This window comes from Salmo salar, chromosome ssa06, assembly GCF_905237065.1.
Source record: "Salmo salar chromosome ssa06, Ssal_v3.1, whole genome shotgun sequence".
Lineage (NCBI taxonomy): Eukaryota > Metazoa > Chordata > Actinopteri > Salmoniformes > Salmonidae > Salmo > Salmo salar.
In genome coordinates this window covers 5,508,799-5,528,335 of record NC_059447.1, presented here as the reverse complement: position 1 = coordinate 5,528,335, position 19,537 = coordinate 5,508,799, and the positions used below count along the sequence as shown (strand labels likewise).

Genomic DNA, 19,537 nt, shown 5'->3' with positions numbered 1-19,537 from the left:
GTCAGTTTGATTCATGTCCCGAAAAAATAATGCACACTTAAAAACTAGTGCATGTATACAAATATAAAATAATTACAATATGCATACTTACAAATTATATAAATATGTAACAGCACAGTTATGTACTCAATGGTTTAACAGCGTATGTTCTGAGATGGCTTGTCTCCCTAATGGCACCTTATTCCATTTATAGTGCACTACATAGGGAATAGGGCCCATAGTGGCGCACTACATAGGGAATAGGGCCCATAGTAGCGCACTACATAGGGAATAGGGCCCATAGTAGCGCACTACATAGGGAATAGGGCCCATAGTGGCGCACTACATAGGGAATAGGGCCCATAGTGGCGCACTACATAGGGAATAGGGCCCATAGTGGCGCACTACATAGGGAATAGGGCCCATAGTAGCGCACTACATAGGGAATAGGGCCCATAGTAATGCACTACATAGGGAATAGGGTGACATTTGGGACAACCCCTTACACTCAACAGACAAATCAAAAGCACGTCTCCTTGATTTACATAAAATAAACCCCACCAAGGATAAAATAAAGAAGTAACGCCACAGGAAAGCAACATCAAAGCCTCGGCCCAGTAGGCCACTACTGGCTTCACCTTCTGAGAACACACTATTCCCCCATATGGGCCCTGGTCATTAATGACTTCCTATTCCCCCATATGGGCCCTGGTCATTAATGACTTCCTATTCCCCCATATGGGCCCTGGTCATTAATGACTTCCTATTCCCCCATATGGGCCCTGGTCATTAATGACTTCCTATTCCCCCATATGGGCCCTGGTCATTAATGACTTCCTATTCCCCCATATGGGCCCTGGTCATTAATGACTTCCTATTCCCCATATGGGCCCTGGTCATTAATGACTTCCTATTCCCCCATATGGGCCCTGGTCATTAATGACTTCCTATTCCCCATATGGGCCCTGGTCATTAATGACTTCCTATTCCCCCATATGGGCCCTGGTCATTAATGACTTCCTATTCCCCCATATGGGCCCTGGCCATTAATGACTTCCTATTCCCCCATATGGGCCCTGGCCATTAATGACTTCCTATTCCCCCATATGGGCCCTGGTCATTAATGACTTCCTATTCCCCCATATGGGCCCTGGTCATTAATGACTTCCTATTCCCCCATATGGGCCCTGGTCATTAATGACTTCCTATTCCCCCATATGGGCCGTGGCCATTAATGACTTCCTATTCCCCCATATGGGCCCTGGTCATTAATGACTTCCTATTCCCCCATATGGGCCCTGGTCATTAATGACTTCCTATTCCCCCATATGGGCCCTGGTCATTAATGACTTCCTATTCCCCCATATGGGCCCTGGTCATTAATGACTTCCTATTCCCCCATATGGGCCCTGGTCATTAATGACTTCCTATTCCCCCATATGGGCCCTGGTCATTAATGACTTCCTATTCCCCCATATGGGCCCTGGTCATTAATGACTTCCTATTCCCCCATATGGGCCCTGGCCATTAATGACTTCCTATTCCCCCATATGGGCCCTGGTCATTAATGACTTCCTATTCCCCCATATGGGCCCTGGTCATTAATGACTTCCTATTCCCCATATGGGCCCTGGTCATTAATGACTTCCTATTCCCCCATATGGGCCGTGGCCATTAATGACTTCCTATTCCCCCATATGGGCCCTGGTCATTAATGACTTCCTATTCCCCCATATGGGCCCTGGTCATTAATGACTTCCTATTCCCCCATATGGGCCCTGGTCATTAATGACTTCCTATTCCCCCATATGGGCCCTGGTCATTAATGACTTCCTATTCCCCCATATGGGCCCTGGCCATTAATGACTTCCTATTCCCCCATATGGGCCCTGGTCATTAATGACTTCCTATTCCCCCATATGGGCCCTGGTCATTAATGACTTCCTATTCCCCCATATGGGCCCTGGTCATTAATGACTTCCTATTCCCCCATATGGGCCGTGGCCATTAATGACTTCCTATTCCCCCATATGGGCCCTGGTCATTAATGACTTCCTATTCCCCCATATGGGCCCTGGTCATTAATGACTTCCTATTCCCCCATATGGGCCCTGGTCAAATGTAGAATGAGTTGACATTTGGGACGCACCCCCCAGTGAAAATGAGTAACATGAGTCCATGGAGAGAATATATTACTAAGGTGTTTGAGGCTTGAGACTTTCTGATCAGTCTGACTAACCCAACACCTTATTGAGACTTGTTGATCAGCCTGACTAACCCAACACCTTATTGATAATCGCTGATCAGCCTGACTAACCCAACACCTTATTGAGACTTGCTGATCAGCCTGACTAACCCAACACCTTATTGAGACTTGCTGATCAGCCTGACTAACCCAACACCTTATTGAGACTTGTTGATCAGCCTGACTAACCCAACACCTTATTGAGACTTGTTGATCAGTCTGATTAACCCAACACCTTATTGAGAATTGCTGATCAGCCTGACTAACCCAACACCATATTGAGACTTGTTGATCCCAACACCTTATTGAGACTTGCTGATCGGTCTGACTAACCCAACACCATATTGAGACTTGCTGATCAGCCTGACTAACCCAACACCTTATTGAGACTCGTTGATCAGCCTGACTAACCCAACACCTTATTGAGACTTGCTGATCAGCCTGACTAACCCAAACCCTTATTGAGACTTGCTGATCAGCCTGACTAACCCAACACCTTATTGAGACTTGCTGATCAGCCTGACTAACCCAATAGCGTATGGCTCCAGAGGTTCAATAATATAATAACACCTACTAACCAACAGATAAAGTGCCAACAGATAAAGTGGTCTCTGCTGAACGCAGAAGGCTACAGTCAAATTATCCTATATTTGGCCCAAATGGCACCCTATTCCCTATAAAGTGCACTACTTTTGAACAGAGCACTATGGTACCGGGTCAAAAGTAGTGCACTATGTAGGGAATAGGGTGCCATTTTGGATTTAGCCAGAAGGATATAACAATGTGTATTACATTCATTTAAATAAAGCAGGTTTAAAGCCAGCCAGGTCTCTCCCTAGGCTAGTTACAGGTAACAGACAACAGACTGCCACACAGGGCTTGGGTCAAGAGAAGTGTGGTGTAGGATGCCGTTTGAGGTGTGGCACTATGGAAAGCAGCATCTGGGAGCTCAAGGGTCAAAGGCCACCCAGGCAGAGGTCAAGGGTGGGTGACCTCACTCTCTTTTTCACTACTCAGCGTAGAGGGGGGCGGGATCTGACTGATGGGACAGGTTTCTCCAGCCGGTGTCTGTGATTGGACAGATATCCATTCACTCACTCCCTGTGGGGATAACATTGTACTGTCTGTCAAATAAATATTCAACCTAGTCCACCCGGTTCTATTGGAGAGAAAAGATCAGAACATTCCGGTTCCGTTGGAGAGAACAGATCAGAACATTCTGGTTCCCTTGGAAAGAACAGATGAGAACATTCCAGTTACATTGGGGGGGAACACACCAGAACATTCCGGTTCCGTTGTAAGGAACACACCAGAATATTCTGGTTCCGTTGGGGAGAACAATTCAGAACATTCCAGTTACATTGGATAGAAGAAATTAGAATATTCTGATTCTTTCCTCTGATGGCAATAAAGGCAATCTGGGGCAGAGAAAAAACAAAAAGGACTCTTTTATAGTCTCTTAACAGAGTACACTTTCAAAAGCACAAAATGCCCATTTAGAATAAAATAAAAAATCCTAGGTGGTATTCTGAGTCTGTTTGACGGAGGAGAGCAGATCAGATGGCCTTCTGACCGAACTTCTGACTTCCCACAACGACAAACCGGAGCGGACAAATTCTGCAAGATGAAGGGAATCTTGTCCTGGAGAAGTCTTTAGTTAAGGGAGGGAGGGATGGTGGAGTAACAGCAGTAAGAGTTGTTGGAAGGGATTTGTCCTGGAGAAGTCTTTAGTTAAGGGAGGGAGGGATGGTGGTAGGAGTAACAGCAGTAAGAGTTGTTGGAAGGGATTTGTCCTGGAGAAGTCTTTAGTTAAGGGAGGGAGGGATGGTGGTAGGAGTAACAGCAGTAAGAGTTGTTGGAAGGGATTTGTCCTGGAGAAGTCTTTAGTTAAGGGAGGGAGGGATGGTGGTAGGAGTAACAGCAGTAAGAGTTGTTGGAAGGGATTTGTCCTGGAGAAGTCTTTAGTTAAGGGAGGGAGGGATGGTGGTAGGAGTAACAGCAGTAAGAGTTGTTGGAAGGGATTTGTCCTGGAGAAGCAGCAGCATCAGGTTTAGTGGAGTGAATCCTTTACATATTCTGTAGTAGAGAGTGGAGGGGCAGGAGAAGTCGAGGGAGGGATATAGGGAGGAGTGGAGAGAGGGAGAGAGGGAGGAGTGGAGGTAGAGTGCTCCCATAATTTACACACTTATCATTCAGAAACATTGAAATCCTTAGAAATCTCCTCTCTCTCCCTCTGCTACCTCTACCCTGCACAGCCTCCCGGTCGGAGGAGAGGAAGAGGGGGTTGGAGGAGGAGTTCTCTGTAAGGAGGGATGTTGTCTTTAAGCGCCAGTCCTCTCCCGTTCGCCCCTCAGACCAGTCCAGAGTCTTTAGCCATCTTGTAGAAGATTCCTCTCTTGGTGATGAGAGTGGAGGGAGAGTCAAACTCTGCCATCTCCCCTTTATCCAGGACCAGCACTCTGAAGGGAGGAGGAGAGAGAGATGAGAGAGAGCAGGTGTGTGTGTTTTCATATATTACCTGGTGTAGTCCATGATAGTACTGAGTCTGTGTGTATATTACCTGGTGTAGTCCATGATAGTACTGAGTCTGTGTGTATATTACCTGGTGTAGTCCATGATAGTACTGAGTCTGTGTGTATATTACCTGGTGTAGTCCATGATAGTACTGAGTCTGTGTGTATATTACCTGGTGTAGTCCATGATAGTACTGAGTCTGTGTGTATATTACCTGGTGTAGTCCATGATAGTACTGAGTCTGTGTGTATATTACCTGGTGTAGTCCATGATAGTACTGAGTCTGTGTGTATATTACCTGGTGTAGTCCATGATAGTACTGAGTCTGTGTGTATATTACCTGGTGTAGTCCATGATAGTATTGAGTCTGTGTGCGATGGTCAGGACAGTACAGTCATCAAACTGGGTTCTGATGGTGGACTGGATCAGGTTGTCTGTCTCCAGGTCCACAGCAGCTGTGGCCTCATCCAGAACCAGGATCTTGGTCTTCCTCAGGAGGGCTCGGGCCAGACACACCAGCTGGCGCTGACCCAGACTGGAGAGAGGAGAGATGTTAATGAGAGAGAGAGAGAGGTAAGAAGAGGAGGAGAGAGGTAAGAAGAGGAGAGGAAAGAGATAAGGAGAAAGGTAAGGACAGAGGAGAGAGGTAAGAAGAGAAGGAGAGAGGTAAGAAGAGGAGGAGAGAGGTAAGAAGAGGAGGAGAGATATAAGAAGAGGTAAGGAGAGAAGGAGAGCGGTAGGAAGAGGAGGAGAGAGGGAAGAAGAGGAGGAGAGAAGTAAGAAGAGGAGAGGAAAGAGATAAGGAGAGAGGTAAGAAGAGAAGGAGAGAGGTAAGGAGAGGAGGAGAGAGGTAAGGAGAGGAGGAGAGAGGTAAGGAGAGGAGGAGAGAGGTAAGAAGAGAAAGAGAGAGGTAAGAAGAGGAGGAGAGAGGTAAGAAGAGGAGGAGAGAGGTAAGAAGAGGAGGAGAGAGGTAAGAATAGGAGGAGAGAGGTAAGAAGAGAAGGAGAGAGGTAAGGAGAGAAGGAGAGAGGTAAGGAGAGGAGGAGAGAGGTAAGAAGAGAAAGAGAGAGGTAAGGAGAGGAGGAGAGAGGTAAGAAGAGGAGGAGAGAGGTAAGAATAGGAGGAGAGAGGTAAGAAGAGAAGGAGAGAGGTAAGGAGAGAAGGAGAGAGGTAAGGAGAGGAGGAGAGAGGTAAGGAGATGAGGAGAGAGGTAAGGAGAGGAGGAGAGAGGTAAGGAGAGGAGGAGAGAGGTAAGGAGAGGAGGAGAGAGGTAAGGAGATGAGGAGAGAGGTAAGGAGATGAGGAGAGAGGTAAGGAGATGAGGAGAGAGGTAAGGAGAGGAGGAGAGAGGTAAGGAGAGGAGGAGAGAGGTAAGAAAAGGAGGAGAGAGGTAAGGAGAGGAGGAGAGAGGTAAGGAGATTAGGAGAGAGGTAAGGAGATGAGGAGAGAGGTAAGGAGATGAGGAGAGAGGTAAGGAGAGGAGGAGAGAGGTAAGGAGATGAGGAGAGAGGTAAGAAGAGAAAGAGAGAGGTAAGGAGAGAAGGAGAGAGGTAAGAAGAGAAGGAGAGAGGTAAGGAGAGAAGGAGAGAGGTAAGGAGAGAAGGAGAGAGGTAAGGAGATGAGGAGAGAGGTAAGGAGATGAGGAGAGAGGTAAGGAGAGGAGGAGAGAGGTAAGGAGAAGAGGAGAGAGGTTAGAAGAGGAGGAGAGAGGTAAGGAGAGGAGGAGAGATGTAAGGAGAGGAGGAGAGAGGTAAGAAGAGGAGGAGAGAGGTAAGGAGAGGAGGAGAGAGGTAAGAAGAGGAGGAGAGAGGTAAGGAGAGGAGGAGAGAGGTAAGAAGAGGAGGAGAGAGGTAAGGAGAGAAGGTGAGAAGGAAGAGGTAAGGAGAGGACGAGAGAGCGAACCAGAAGCTGTATGTGTATGTAATGCTATGTAGGGCTATATATGGTGTATGTAGGCCTATTGTAGCCTTGTGTACCTGAGGTTCTCTCCCCCCTCTGAACACTCGTGGTTGAGTTTGTCCGGCAGGCCCGACACAAAGCTCTTGAGATGAGAGAGCTCCAGGGCTCTCCACACCTCCTCATCAGAGTAGCCATCGAAGGGGTCCAGATTCATCCTCAGAGACCCAGAGAACAACACTGGATCCTGGAGGGGAGGGAGAGAGAGAGGGGGGGAGGGAGAGAGAGAGGGGGGGAGGGAGGGGGAGGGAGAGGGAGGGAGGGGGGGGAGGGAGAGGGAGGGAGGGGGGGAGGGAGGGAGGGGGGAAGGGGGGGAAGGGGGGGAGAGAGTGGGCCGAGGGGTGGGGATAAAGATATTTTAAATATAACATGTATCCAGAAGAGTGTGGGTTAGTTTGAGTGCGTCTGCATGGGCCGTGGGTGTGTACCTGTGGTATGATGGTGATCCTGGAGCGGAGTTCATGTAGACCCAGCGTAGCGATGTTAACTCCATCTATATGAATCTCTCCCTCACACGCCTCGATGATGCGGAACAATCCTAGAGTCAGAGAGGACTTCCCTGCTCCTGTACGACCTACTATCCCCACCTGGAACACAATAGTGAAATACTATCATGACTAAAGACAGTGTACAGTTCTCATAGTTCTCACATGTCACACTTAGCCACCATGCTAACACAGGCTGGGCATGCAGAGTTGTATACCGGATAGCTACGATAGTGCCACCGATGAAGAACAACAGCCACAGCAAAGCATCCATGCTAGAAAAATGTTATTTGCTCACAACGATGGCATCCATCCATGAACCCCCACCGCGGCTGGTATGCAACCGTTTTTCCCCTTACGGTTAAAGCCCGTGTCACACGAAGCAATTTGGACGTCATTTCTGTTGCAAGTTACAAGTGACATCATCTCAAGCAACTAAAACGCAATTGAAATTCAAACATCCAATCCTGTCATACATCACGGTTTCAAAATGATATGTTTATCCAAATGTTTGGTAATTGTAACAGCATCGATGTAGACTAAATGCTGGCTGTGCAAATTAGCTAGGCAAAATATTGGCTATCTGCCAACCATGTTTTACCAAGCTAGCAACGAGCTAAACTAGCGTACGTTAGCTAGCTAATGCAGTCCATTTCAGTTGAAACTGGAGAGAGAAAGGTCTGGCTTCACTTTTAAAATAAATGACGTATTGACTGCCAGACCATGTACATAAAACCATGACTAGCCATGAAGTCCAGAATAGTTTTGACCTTTCCCCATTTGGCTTGTCTGTTTTGTTGTGGCTTGCAGCAGCACTGACAGCTGTGTTGACATGACAACTAGGTCAGAGTTCCGAACAGAACGATATGCCGAGTTATGTAAACTGTTTTCTGCTCACTAATTGGACATTGCATATAGTCAGTTGTGTGAAATAGGATTGATTTCTATGTCTTGCGATGCAATGCAACCAAATTACAGGCAATTTTTAGGGGGTGACACACTGAGCAACCCAGATGAAACGTTATTTCATGCAACATAAATGGCATCCAGATTGCTTCGTGTGACATCGGTTTATAACTAACAAGCTAACTCTCTTGGTTTCAGACTTTGCAACAGTATGGATCATATTTATACACATGTTCAGTCCTGTCACACAGCCTAATCCCCCGTCACGCAGCCTAATCCCCTCCTGTCACGCAGCCTAATCCCCTCCTGTCACGCAGCCTAATCCCCTCCTGTCACGCAGCCTAATCCCCTCCTGTCACGCAGCCTAATCCCCTCCTGTCACGCAGCCTAATCCCCTCCTCCTGTCACGCAGCCTAATCCCCTCCTGTCACGCAGCCTAATCCCCTCCTGTCACGCAGCCTAATCCCCTCCTGTCACGCAGCCTAATCCCCTCCTGTCACGCAGCCTAATCCCCTCCTGTCACGCAGCCTAATCCCCTCCTGTCACGCAGCCTAATCCCCTCCTGTCACGCAGCCTAATCCCCTCCTGTCACGCAGCCTAATCCCCTCCCGTCACGCAGCCCAGTCCCTCCTGTCACGCAGCCCGTACCCTCCTGTCACACAGCCCGTACCTTCCTGTAGCATGTACCCTCCTGTCACACAGCCCAGTCCCTCCTGTCACACAGCCCAGTCCCTCCTGTCACACAGCCCAGTCCCTCTTGTCACACAGCCTGTACCCTCCTCCATCACATACCTTCTCTCCTCCGGGGATGGCTACAGTGATGTTGCGTACGGCCAGTTCCTGGTCCTCTCTGTATCGCAGACCAAACCCTCTGATGTCTATGTTGCCTGCTGTGGGCCAGCCTGGAGGCAGAGACGATTGGTCATGTCTCCAGTCCGCCTGGGAGGGGACAAATAGAGGTATATACACACACAGTCACACACACAGAGTTCCCGTGTACGCACAGAGTTCCCGTGTACGCACAGAGTTCCCGTGTACGCACAGAGTTCCCGTGTACGCACAGAGTTCCCGTGTACGCACAGAGTTCCCGTGTACGCAACTGAATAAATAAAATAACCGTCATAACTGTTTTAAAGAAGTAGAAAGACCAACTGACTGAAGTCAGGGGGGGGGTTGCTATTCAAATAGTTATTACAGACACCACGGTCATTTGGCTGACCAATAACAGTCTTCCAAAATGCCATGACCGCCACAGCCCTACCTACAGAGTTGTATATGAGTACACAAACACACACAGATGTACCTCTTTCTCTGTGTCTTCGTACTCCTTGACTCTCTCCACGGCCACAATGTTGGTTTCCAGATCTGATGACATCCTCACTAGCCAGGTCAGAGAGGCCGTCAGCTACAGGACACAGAGAGAGAGAGAGACAGAAAGAGAGAGAGAGAGAGACAGAAAGAGAGAGACAGAAAGAGAGAGACAGACAGAGAGACAAAGTGAGAGAGAAAGAGGCAGAGAGAGGCAAAGTGAGAGAAAAAGAGGCAGAGAAAAGCAAAGTGAGAGAGAAAGAGGCAGAGAGAGAGAGACCAAGAGAGAGGCAAAGTGAGTGAGAAAGAGGCAGAGAGAGAAAGACAGAGAGAGACAGAGAGAGAGAGACAAAGTGGGAGAGAAAGAGACAGAGAGAGAGGCAAAGTGAGTGAGAAAGAGGCAGAGAGAGAGGCAGAGAGAGAGACAGAGAGAGGCAGAAAGACAGAGGCAGAGAGGCAGAGGCAGAGAGAAGGAGAGGCAGAGAGAGACAGACAGACAGAGAGAGAGGCAAAGTGAGAGAGAAAGAGACAGAGAGAGAGAGGCAAAATGAGAGAGAAAGAGACAGAGAGAGAGAGAGGCAAAGTGAGAGAGAAAGAGACAGAGAGGCAAAATGTAGTCAGAATGGTTTGATGATGATGTCATCTATGAACAGCTGAGACTCACACATGTAACATGTTCTGTTCTATGATGCTCACAAGCTACACAGGACTCTTTACAAGGTAAGGGGTTCTTCTACATAGAAGACCATAGTAAATCCCAGGTCATAGTGTCTATAATACTGTAAGGGGTTCTTCTACATAGACCATAGTAAATCCCAGGTCATAGTGTCTATAATACTGTAAGGGGTTCTTCTACATAGAAGACCATAGTAAATCCCAGGTCATAGTGTCTATAATACTGTAAGGGGTTCTTCTACATAGAAGACCATAGTAAATCCCAGGTCATAGTGTCTATAATACTGTAAGGGGTTCTTCTACATAGAAGACCATAGTAAATCCCAGGACATAGTGTCTATAATACTGTAAGGGGTTCTTCTACATAGAAGACCATAGTAAATCCCAGGTCATAGTGTCTATAATACTGTAAGGGGTTCTTCTACATAGACCATAGTAAATCCCAGGTCATAGTGTCTATAATACTGTAAGGGGTTCTTCTACATAGAAGACCATAGTAAATCCCAGGTCATAGTGTCTATAATACTGTAAGGGTTCTTCTACATAGAAGACCATAGTAAATCCCAGGACATAGTGTCTATAATACTGTAAGGGGTTCTTCTACATAGAAGACCATAGTAAATCCCAGGTCATAGTGTCTATAATACTGTAAGGGGTTCTTCTACATAGACCATAGTAAATCCCAGGTCATAGTGTCTATAATACTGTAAGGGGTTCTTCTACATAGAAGACCATAGTAAATCCCAGGACATAGTGTCTATAATACTGTAAGGGTTCTTCTACATAGAAGACCATAGTAAATCCCAGGTCATAGTGTCTATAATACTGTAAGGGGTTCTTCTACATAGAAGACCATAGTAAATCCCAGGTCATAGTGTCTATAATACTGTAAGGGGTTCTTCTACATAGAAGACCATAGTAAATCCCAGGTCATAGTGTCTATAATACTGTAAGGGGTTCTTCTACATAGAAGACCATAGTAAATCCCAGGTCATAGTGTCTATAATACTGTAAGGGGTTCTTCTACATAGACCATAGTAAATCCCAGGACATAGTGTCTATAATACTGTAAGGGGTTCTTCTACATAGAAGACCATAGTAAATCCCAGGTCATAGTGTCTATAATACTGTAAGGGGTTCTTCTACATAGAAGACCATAGTAAATCCCAGGTCATAGTGTCTATAATACTGTAAGGGGTTCTTCTACATAGAAGACCATAGTAAATCCCAGGACATAGTGTCTATAATACTGTAAGGGGTTCTTCTACATAGAAGACCATAGTAAATCCCAGGTCATAGTGTCTATAATACTGTAAGGGGTTCTTCTACATAGACCATAGTAAATCCCAGGTCATAGTGTCTATAATACTGTAAGGGGTTCTTCTACATAGAAGACCATAGTAAATCCCAGGTCATAGTGTCTATAATACTGTAAGGGGTTCTTCTACATAGAAGACCATAGTAAATCCCAGGACATAGTGTCTATAATACTGTAAGGGGTTCTTCTACATAGAAGACCATAGTAAATCCCAGGTCATAGTGTCTATAATACTGTAAGGGGTTCTTCTACATAGACCATAGTAAATCCCAGGTCATAGTGTCTATAATACTGTAAGGGGTTCTTCTACATAGAAGACCATAGTAAATCCCAGGACATAGTGTCTATAATACTGTAAGGGGTTCTTCTACATAGAAGACCATAGTAAATCCCAGGTCATAGTGTCTATAATACTGTAAGGGGTTCTTCTACATAGAAGACCATAGTAAATCCCAGGTCATAGTGTCTATAATACTGTAAGGGGTTCTTCTACATAGAAGACCATAGTAAATCCCAGGTCATAGTGTCTATAATACTGTAAGGGGTTCTTCTACATAGAAGACCATAGTAAATCCCAGGTCATAGTGTCTATAATACTGTAAGGGGTTCTTCTACATAGACCATAGTAAATCCCAGGACATAGTGTCTATAATACTGTAAGGGTTCTTCTACATAGAAGACCATAGTAAATCCCAGGTCATAGTGTCTATAATACTGTAAGGGGTTCTTCTACATAGAAGACCATAGTAAATCCCAGGTCATAGTGTCTATAATACTGTAAGGGGTTCTTCTACATAGAAGACCATAGTAAATCCCAGGTCATAGTGTCTATAATACTGTAAGGGGTTCTTCTACATAGAAGACCATAGTAAATCCCAGGTCATAGTGTCTATAATACTGTAAGGGGTTCTTCTACATAGACCATAGTAAATCCCAGGTCATAGTGTCTATAATACTGTAAGGGGTTCTTCTACATAGAAGACCATAGTAAATCCCAGGTCATAGTGTCTATAATACTGTAAGGGGTTCTTCTACATAGAAGACCATAGTAAATCCCAGGTCATAGTGTCTATAATACTGTAAGGGGTTCTTCTACATAGAAGACCATAGTAAATCCCAGGTCATAGTGTCTATAATACTGTAAGGGGTTCTTCTACATAGAAGACCATAGTAAATCCCAGGTCATAGTGTCTATAATACTGTAACAAGCTCACCTAGTTGCTGTCACCATCTACAAACTCCACACAGTGGTCACTGACTAATTGGACATTAATTTCCTACTGAGAAAACCCTTTCTGTACTTACAGCACTCGTATATATTTGTATCAGGTTTTTGCTTCAACGGACCTCATGAATGCAACCGTTTATGTCAAATTTGTTTAGTGTTCTACTGGTTGTCCTGAAAATAAAATGGTAAAACACTTGATTGGGAGGCTGAATAGAAGGACTGGATATGCAGATAAATGAAAGAGATGAATGATTTTAGCTGGAGTCTCAGGACTGATAGGGTTAAACAACCTGGGGTGAGTTTCCCAGAAACACAAGGTTCATCTTCAACCTGAAGATAAAGGTTCATCTTTAACATGAAGATAAAGGTTCATCTTTAACATGAAGATAAAGGTTCATCTTTAACATGAAGATAAAGGTTCATCTTTAACATGAAGATAAAGGTTCATCTTTAACATGAAGATAAAGGTTCATCTTTAACATGAAGATAAAGGTTCATCTTTAACATGAAGATAAAGGTTCATCTTTAACATGAAGATAAAGGATCATCTTTAACATGAAGATAAAGGTTCATCTTTAACCTGAAGAGATAAAGGTTCATTTTCAACTTGTAGATCCTCATTCATCCACTGCCTGTTTTTGGGGGGTAACCGACCCGACCGGCTGTGAAACTAAACCAAAGAATGAAGGTAACTCTTCCGTTTTTGTAATGAAACGCCATCCTACGGTTCCAGTGTCTGTCCGTCCGTCTGCGCACGCACACACACACACTAACACACACTTACACTAACACACACACACACGTTACTAACCTGTAGCGCGTATGAGATGGACAGGCCCATGATCCCAGGGCTGAGGCTCTCTCTAGCCATCACAGCAAACAGAGCAGCAAACATTACGATACAGTTCCCTACAAACTCCAGACGCACCGCCAGCCACCTACAACACAGAAAGATATTAGAAACATTACGGTACAGTTCCCTACAAACTCCAGACGCACCGCCAGCCACCTACAACACAGAAAGATATTAGAAACATTACGGTACAGTTCCCTACAAACTCCAGACGCACCGCCAGCCACCTACAACACACAGAGATATTAGAAACATTATGGTACAGTTCCCTACAAACTCCAGACGCACCGCCAGCCACCTACAACACAGAGAGATATTAGAAACATTACGGTACAGTTCCCTACAAACTCCAGACGCACCGCCAGCCACCTACAACACAGAGAGATATTAGAAACATTACGGTACAGTTCCCTACAAACTCCAGACGCACCGCCAGCCACCTACAACACACAGAGATATTAGAAACATTACGGTACAGTTCCCTACAAACTCCAGACGCACCGCCAGCCACCTACAACACCGAGAGATATTAGAAACATTACGGTACAGTTCCCTACAAACTCCAGACGCACCGCCAGCCACCTACAACACACAGAGATATTAGAAACATTACGGTACAGTTCCCTACAAACTCCAGACGCACCGCCAGCCACCTACAACACAGATTATAAACACATACTGTTTCATGTGAAAGGACAGGTGGACAGGTGAATGTTCATAATAACTGCTATAGTATATATATAATATATATGTATAGGACATTTTATATCTCAACACGACTATTGATTTAACCAATAAAGGTGTGTGTGTGACCACGCTCCTCACCGGTTGGCTACGATGCTGGGGTAGTATGCTTTCTGGTTGTGGTCAACTCTCCCGTCGCTCTCCCTGATGAAGCGTTCCTGCTCCCCAAAGGCTCGGATGACGCTGGTGCCTAGCAACGTCTCGTTGAAGTGTGTGTAGACCGGGGAACGACTGACTGACTCCAGACGCTTCAACTGACGAGACGACGCCACGTAGAAACGCTGTGGGGAGGGATGACATGGAGGGAGAAATGGGGGAGATAAAATAACAGTGAGTAGGAAAAGAGGGATGCATTTCACTCTCTATCTCTCTCACCCCCCCTCTTTCACACACACCCTCACACCCCCCTCTCTCTCTCCCCCCTCTCTCACACACCCTGTCTCTCTCTAACTCTCCACCCTCTCTCTCACACACCCTCTCTCTCACACACCCCCTCTCTCGCTCTCTCTCTAACTCTCCCCCCCTCTCTCTCACACACCCCCTCTCGAACTCTCCCCCTCTCTCTCACACACCCCTCTCTCTCTCTCTCTCTCTAACTCTCCCCCCTCTCTCTCACACACCCCTCTCGAACTCTCCCCCTCTCTCACACACAGCCCCTCTCTCTCTGTCTCCCTCTCTCCCCCCTCTCTCTCACACACCCCCTCTCTCTCTCTCTCTCTCTAACTCTCCCCCCTCTCTCTCACACACCCCTCTCGAACTCTCCCCCCTCTCTCACACACAGCCCCTCTCTCTCTGTCTCCCTCTCTCCCCCCTCTCTCTCACACACCCACTCTCTGTGTCTCCCCAACCCACCTGGACAAAGAAGTAGAGTATCCCCAGAGGAGGTATGATAATAGCCACTAGTGGAGTAGCGATCAGTATGACCACACAGGATCCTACTACGTTGAACATGGAACCCATGAACATCTTAATGATACTGGGGAGAGAGGAGAGAAGGACTTACTTCTATAAGGCAGCATTACATGGTATCAACAGCAGGCAACACGGACATTTCAGACAATTTTACATTTTCTTAAATACACCATACACAAAAATGTTATACAGACACAATAAAATCGACAAATTAAAAACTAAATCAAAAATAATTTAAAGATTTTCTGTACAAATATATATAGAGATATTTTCTGTAAAAACCTTGGGATGACAGAGTCAATGGTGTCTGTCTCCTTAGCGAAGCGGTTCACCAGGTTACCGCTGGGGGTTCTCTCGAAGAAGGACATGGGAGAGCGCAGTACGTTGTACAGCATGGACTGGTGGAGGTAGCGTGATGCTAATATACCACCCATAGAGACAGAGATGGAGTAGCAGAACACAGCTATGCCTGGGAGAGGGGGAGGAGATATGGGGAGAGACAGAGGGGGAGGAGAGGGGTGGGTATGGGGAGAGAGAGAGGGGAGGGGGGTATGGGGAGAAGGGGAAAAGAGGGGGGGAGAATGAAGGGGGGTATGGGGAGAAGGGAGAGGAGAATGAAGGGAGGGGGGTATGGAGAGAAGGGAGAGAGGAAGGGATGGGGGTATGGGGAGAAGGGAGAGGAGAGAGGAAGGGAGGGGATGGGGGTATGGGGAGAAGGGAGAGAGGAAGGGAGGGGGGGTATGGGGAGAAGGGAGAGAGGAAGGGAGGGGGGTATGGGGAGAAGGGAGAGGAAGGGAGGGGATGGGGGTATGGGGAGAAGGGAGAGGAGAGAGGAAGGGAGGGGGGTATGGGGAGAAGGGAGAGGAGAGAGGAAGGGAGGGGGGTATGGGGAGAAGGGAGAGAGGAAGGGATGGGGGTATGGGGAGAAGGGAGAGGAGAGAGGAAGGGAGGGGATGGGGGTATAGAGAGAAGAGAGAGGAAGGGACGGGGGTATGGAGAGAAGAGAGGAAGGGACGGGGGTATGGGGAGAAGGGAGAGGAGAGAGGAAGGGAGGGGGGTATGGGGAGAAGAGAGGAAGGGACGGGGGTATGGAGAGGAGAGAGGAAGGGACGGGGGGTATGGAGAGGAGAGAGGAAGGGACGGGGGTATGGAGAGGAGAGAGGAAGGGACGGGGGTATGGAGAGGAGAGAGGAAGGGAGGGGGGGTATGGGGAGAAGAGAGGAAGGGACGGGGGGTATGGAGAGGAGAGAGGAAGGGACGGGGGTATGGAGAGGAGAGAGGAAGGGAGGGGGGGTATGGGGAGAAGGGAGAGGAGAGAGGAAGGGAGGGGATGGGGGTATAGAGAGAAGAGAGAGGAGAGAGGAAGGGACGGGGGTATGGAGAGAAGAGAGGAAGGGACGGGGGTATGGGGAGAAGGGAGAGGAGAGAGGAAGGGAGAGAGTTGAACATAAAGACTTGTAGACAGACCAGGATACACCACCCACAGAGACAGAGATTAACACACACCAACATCCTTACCCTGTGAGACCCCCAGAGCTCCGTATACCCCCAGTCTCATCTCTCTGCTGGGCTGGGTTCCGTTGATGACTGGGTCGTCAGTCCACAGACTGAGCCAGTAGTTAGAGAAGAGAGAGGCGAAGTGGTGACTGAAGAACAGGAAGATACTGATGCAGGACAACACCACCCCTATAGCCTTCATATACTCCCAGAATACTGACAACTTCACCTAGAGGGAGAGAGAGGGGGAGGGGGAGAGAGAGAGGGGGAGAGGGAGAGAGAGAGAGAGAGAGGGAGGGGGGAGAGAGAGAGGGAGGGAGGGGGAGAGAGAGAGGGGAGGGAGGGGAGAGAGAGAGGGGAGGGGGAGGGGGAGAGAGAGAGAGGGAGGGGGAGAGAGAGAGAGGGAGGGGGAGAGAGAGAGGGGAGGGGAGGGGGAGAGAGAGAGAGAGAGGGAGGGGGAGAGAGAGAGAGAGAGAGGGAGGGGAGAGAGGGAGGGGGAGAGAGAGAGGGGAGGGGAGGGGGAGAGAGAGAGGGAGGGGGAGAGAGAGAGGGGAGAGGGAGAGAGAGAGAGGGAGGGGAGAGAGAGAGAGGGGGAGAGGGAGAGAGAGAGAGGGAGGGGAGAGAGAGAGGGGAGAGGGAGAGAGAGAGAGGGAGGGGAGAGAGAGAGAGGGGGAGAGGGAGAGAGAGAGGGGGAGAAAGAGAGAGAGAGGGGGAGAGAGAGAGAGGGAGGGGGAGAGAGAGAGAGGGAGGGGAGAGAGAGAGGGGGAGGGGGAGAGAGAGAGAGAGAGAGGGAGGGGGAGAGAGAGAGAGGGAGGGGGAGAGAGAGAGGGGAGGGGAGAGAGAGAGAGAGAGAGGGAGGGGGAGAGAGAGAGGGGGAGAGGGAGAGAGAGAGGGGGAGAGGGAGAGAGAGAGGGGGAGAAAGAGAGAGAGAGGGGGAGAAAGAGAGAGAGAGGGGGAGAGAGAGAGGCCAAGAAAAGAGAGAAGAGAGAGAGGGAGAGAAAGAGAGACCAAGAGAAGATAGATTCTAGGTTCAATGTAAGAGATGGACAGTTGCTATGAGGCTCTGGTATACTACATTGACTGTTAATAGGGTGTCATTTAAGATCTCACACAGTCTCTTACCCGTCCGGTGTTGGCCTTGTCAGCCTCTGTGATTCTCCCCACCTCAGCGTTCTTGGCCTTCTTCCCCAGGACCTCTCCTTCTGTCCTCACTGCTGATGTACTGGTAAGGTTCTGACTGGAGACACAGAGAGAGAGAGAGAGGGTTGTAGTGGTATGGTTCTGATTGGAGACACAGAGAGAGAGAGAGAGAGAGAGAGAGAGAGAGAGAGAGGGTTGTAGTGGTATGGTTCTGATTGGAGACACAGAGAGAGAGAGAGAGAGAGAGAGAGAGAGAGAGAGAGAGAGGGTTGTAGTGGTATGGTTCTGACTGGAGACACAGAGAGACAGTCTCTAGCTGACCTTATCTAAGCCAATGGTAGGAATTCAATCCAACACAGTAACGACCTGCACACAGCCATAGATTTGAGATGTTGGTAGAGTTTAGCTGTAAAGCCAGGGATTTCAGCAGAGCGGAGTGTCCACTCACCCAATCACAGCAGCAGGAAGTCCATTCTCCAGTCCTCTCTTTGGTGCAGAGTCTAGACACCCCAGAGAAGAGACAGACACCTGGTCAGACCTTACACTGATTATAGGGAGTACAACACACACTCACACACACTAGACACAAACACATCACTGATATAATGTTGTAATGATACCAACCAGGGTATCCATCCAGCATCACTGATATCATGTTATAATGATACCAACCAGGGTATCCATCCAGCATCACTGATATCATGTTATAATGATACCAACCAGGGTATCCATCCAGCATCACTGATATAATGTTATAATGATACCAACCAGGGTATCCATCCAGCATCACTGATATAATGTTATAATGATACCAACCAGGGTATCCATCCAGCATCACTGATATCATGTTCTAATGATACCAACCAGGGTATCCATCCAGTATCACTGATATAATGTTATAATGATACCAACCAGGGTATCCATCCAGTATCACTGATATAATGATACCAACCAGGGTATCCATCCAGTCTCACTGATATCATGTTATAATGATACCAACCAGGGTATCCATCCAGTATCACTGATATAATGATACCAACCAGGGTATCCATCCAGCATCACTCATATCATGTTATAATGATACCAACCAGGGTATCCATCCAGTATCACTGATATAATGATACCAACCAGGGTATCCATCCAGCATCACTCATATCATGTTATAATGATACCAACCAGGGTATCCATCCAGCATCACTGATATAATGTTATAATGATACCAACCAGGGTATCCATCCAGCATCACTGATATCATGTTGTAATGATACCAACCAGGGTATCCATCCAGTCTCACTGATATCATGTTGTAATGATACCAACCAGGGTATCCATCCAGCATCACTGATATCATGTTATAGTGATACCAACCAGGGTATCCATCCAGTATCACTGATATAATGATACCAACCAGGGTATCCATCCAGTCTCACTGATATCATGTTGTAATGATACCAACCAGGGTATCCATCCAGTATCACTGATATCATGTTATAGTGATACCAACCAGGGTATCCATCCAGCATCACTGATATCATGTTATAGTGATACCAACCAGGGTATCCATCCAGCATCACTGATATCATGTTATAGTGATACCAACCAGGGTATCCATCCAGCATCACTGATATCATGTTATAGTGATACCAACCAGGGTATCCATCCAGCATCACTCATATCATGTTATAATGATACCAGTGAGATAAACTCTCCGTGTTGTCACAACAAAATGGTTTTAAACATCACCCCATGCTCATGTCAAAACGTGCTTCTATGTCAT

General features: G+C 47.2%; 1 protein-coding gene across 9 annotated transcripts in view; it reads right to left on the bottom strand.

The window, feature by feature from the left end:
• Positions 1-1,667: 1,667 nt before the first annotated feature.
• The window catches only part of LOC106606184 (multidrug resistance-associated protein 1), a 101,202-nt gene continuing 83,332 nt past the window's right edge, over positions 1,668-19,537 (bottom strand). For 3 of the 9 annotated variants that reach the window (XM_045719635.1, XM_045719628.1, XM_045719634.1), the window contains 14 exons: positions 18,209-18,260; positions 17,743-17,857; positions 16,642-16,849; positions 15,406-15,592; positions 15,064-15,187; positions 14,293-14,492; positions 13,426-13,552; positions 9,389-9,490; positions 8,878-9,024; positions 7,123-7,281; positions 6,715-6,881; positions 5,079-5,273; positions 2,421-4,683; positions 1,668-2,264 (listed from right to left, as the gene is read on the bottom strand). In XM_045719635.1, the coding sequence (XP_045575591.1) occupies positions 4,575-4,683; positions 5,079-5,273; positions 6,715-6,881; positions 7,123-7,281; positions 8,878-9,024; positions 9,389-9,490; positions 13,426-13,552; positions 14,293-14,492; positions 15,064-15,187; positions 15,406-15,592; positions 16,642-16,849; positions 17,743-17,857; positions 18,209-18,260 (1,892 nt within the window). In that variant the 3' untranslated portion in view covers positions 1,668-2,264; positions 2,421-4,574. Of the gene's footprint in view, positions 4,684-5,078; positions 5,274-6,714; positions 6,882-7,122; positions 7,282-8,877; positions 9,025-9,388; positions 9,491-13,425; positions 13,553-14,005; positions 14,121-14,292; positions 14,493-15,063; positions 15,188-15,405; positions 15,593-16,641; positions 16,850-17,742; positions 17,858-18,208; positions 18,261-19,537 lie in introns of those variants that run through there. The other 6 variants (XM_045719629.1, XM_045719631.1, XM_045719632.1 and 3 more) reach the window with 6 other exon arrangements.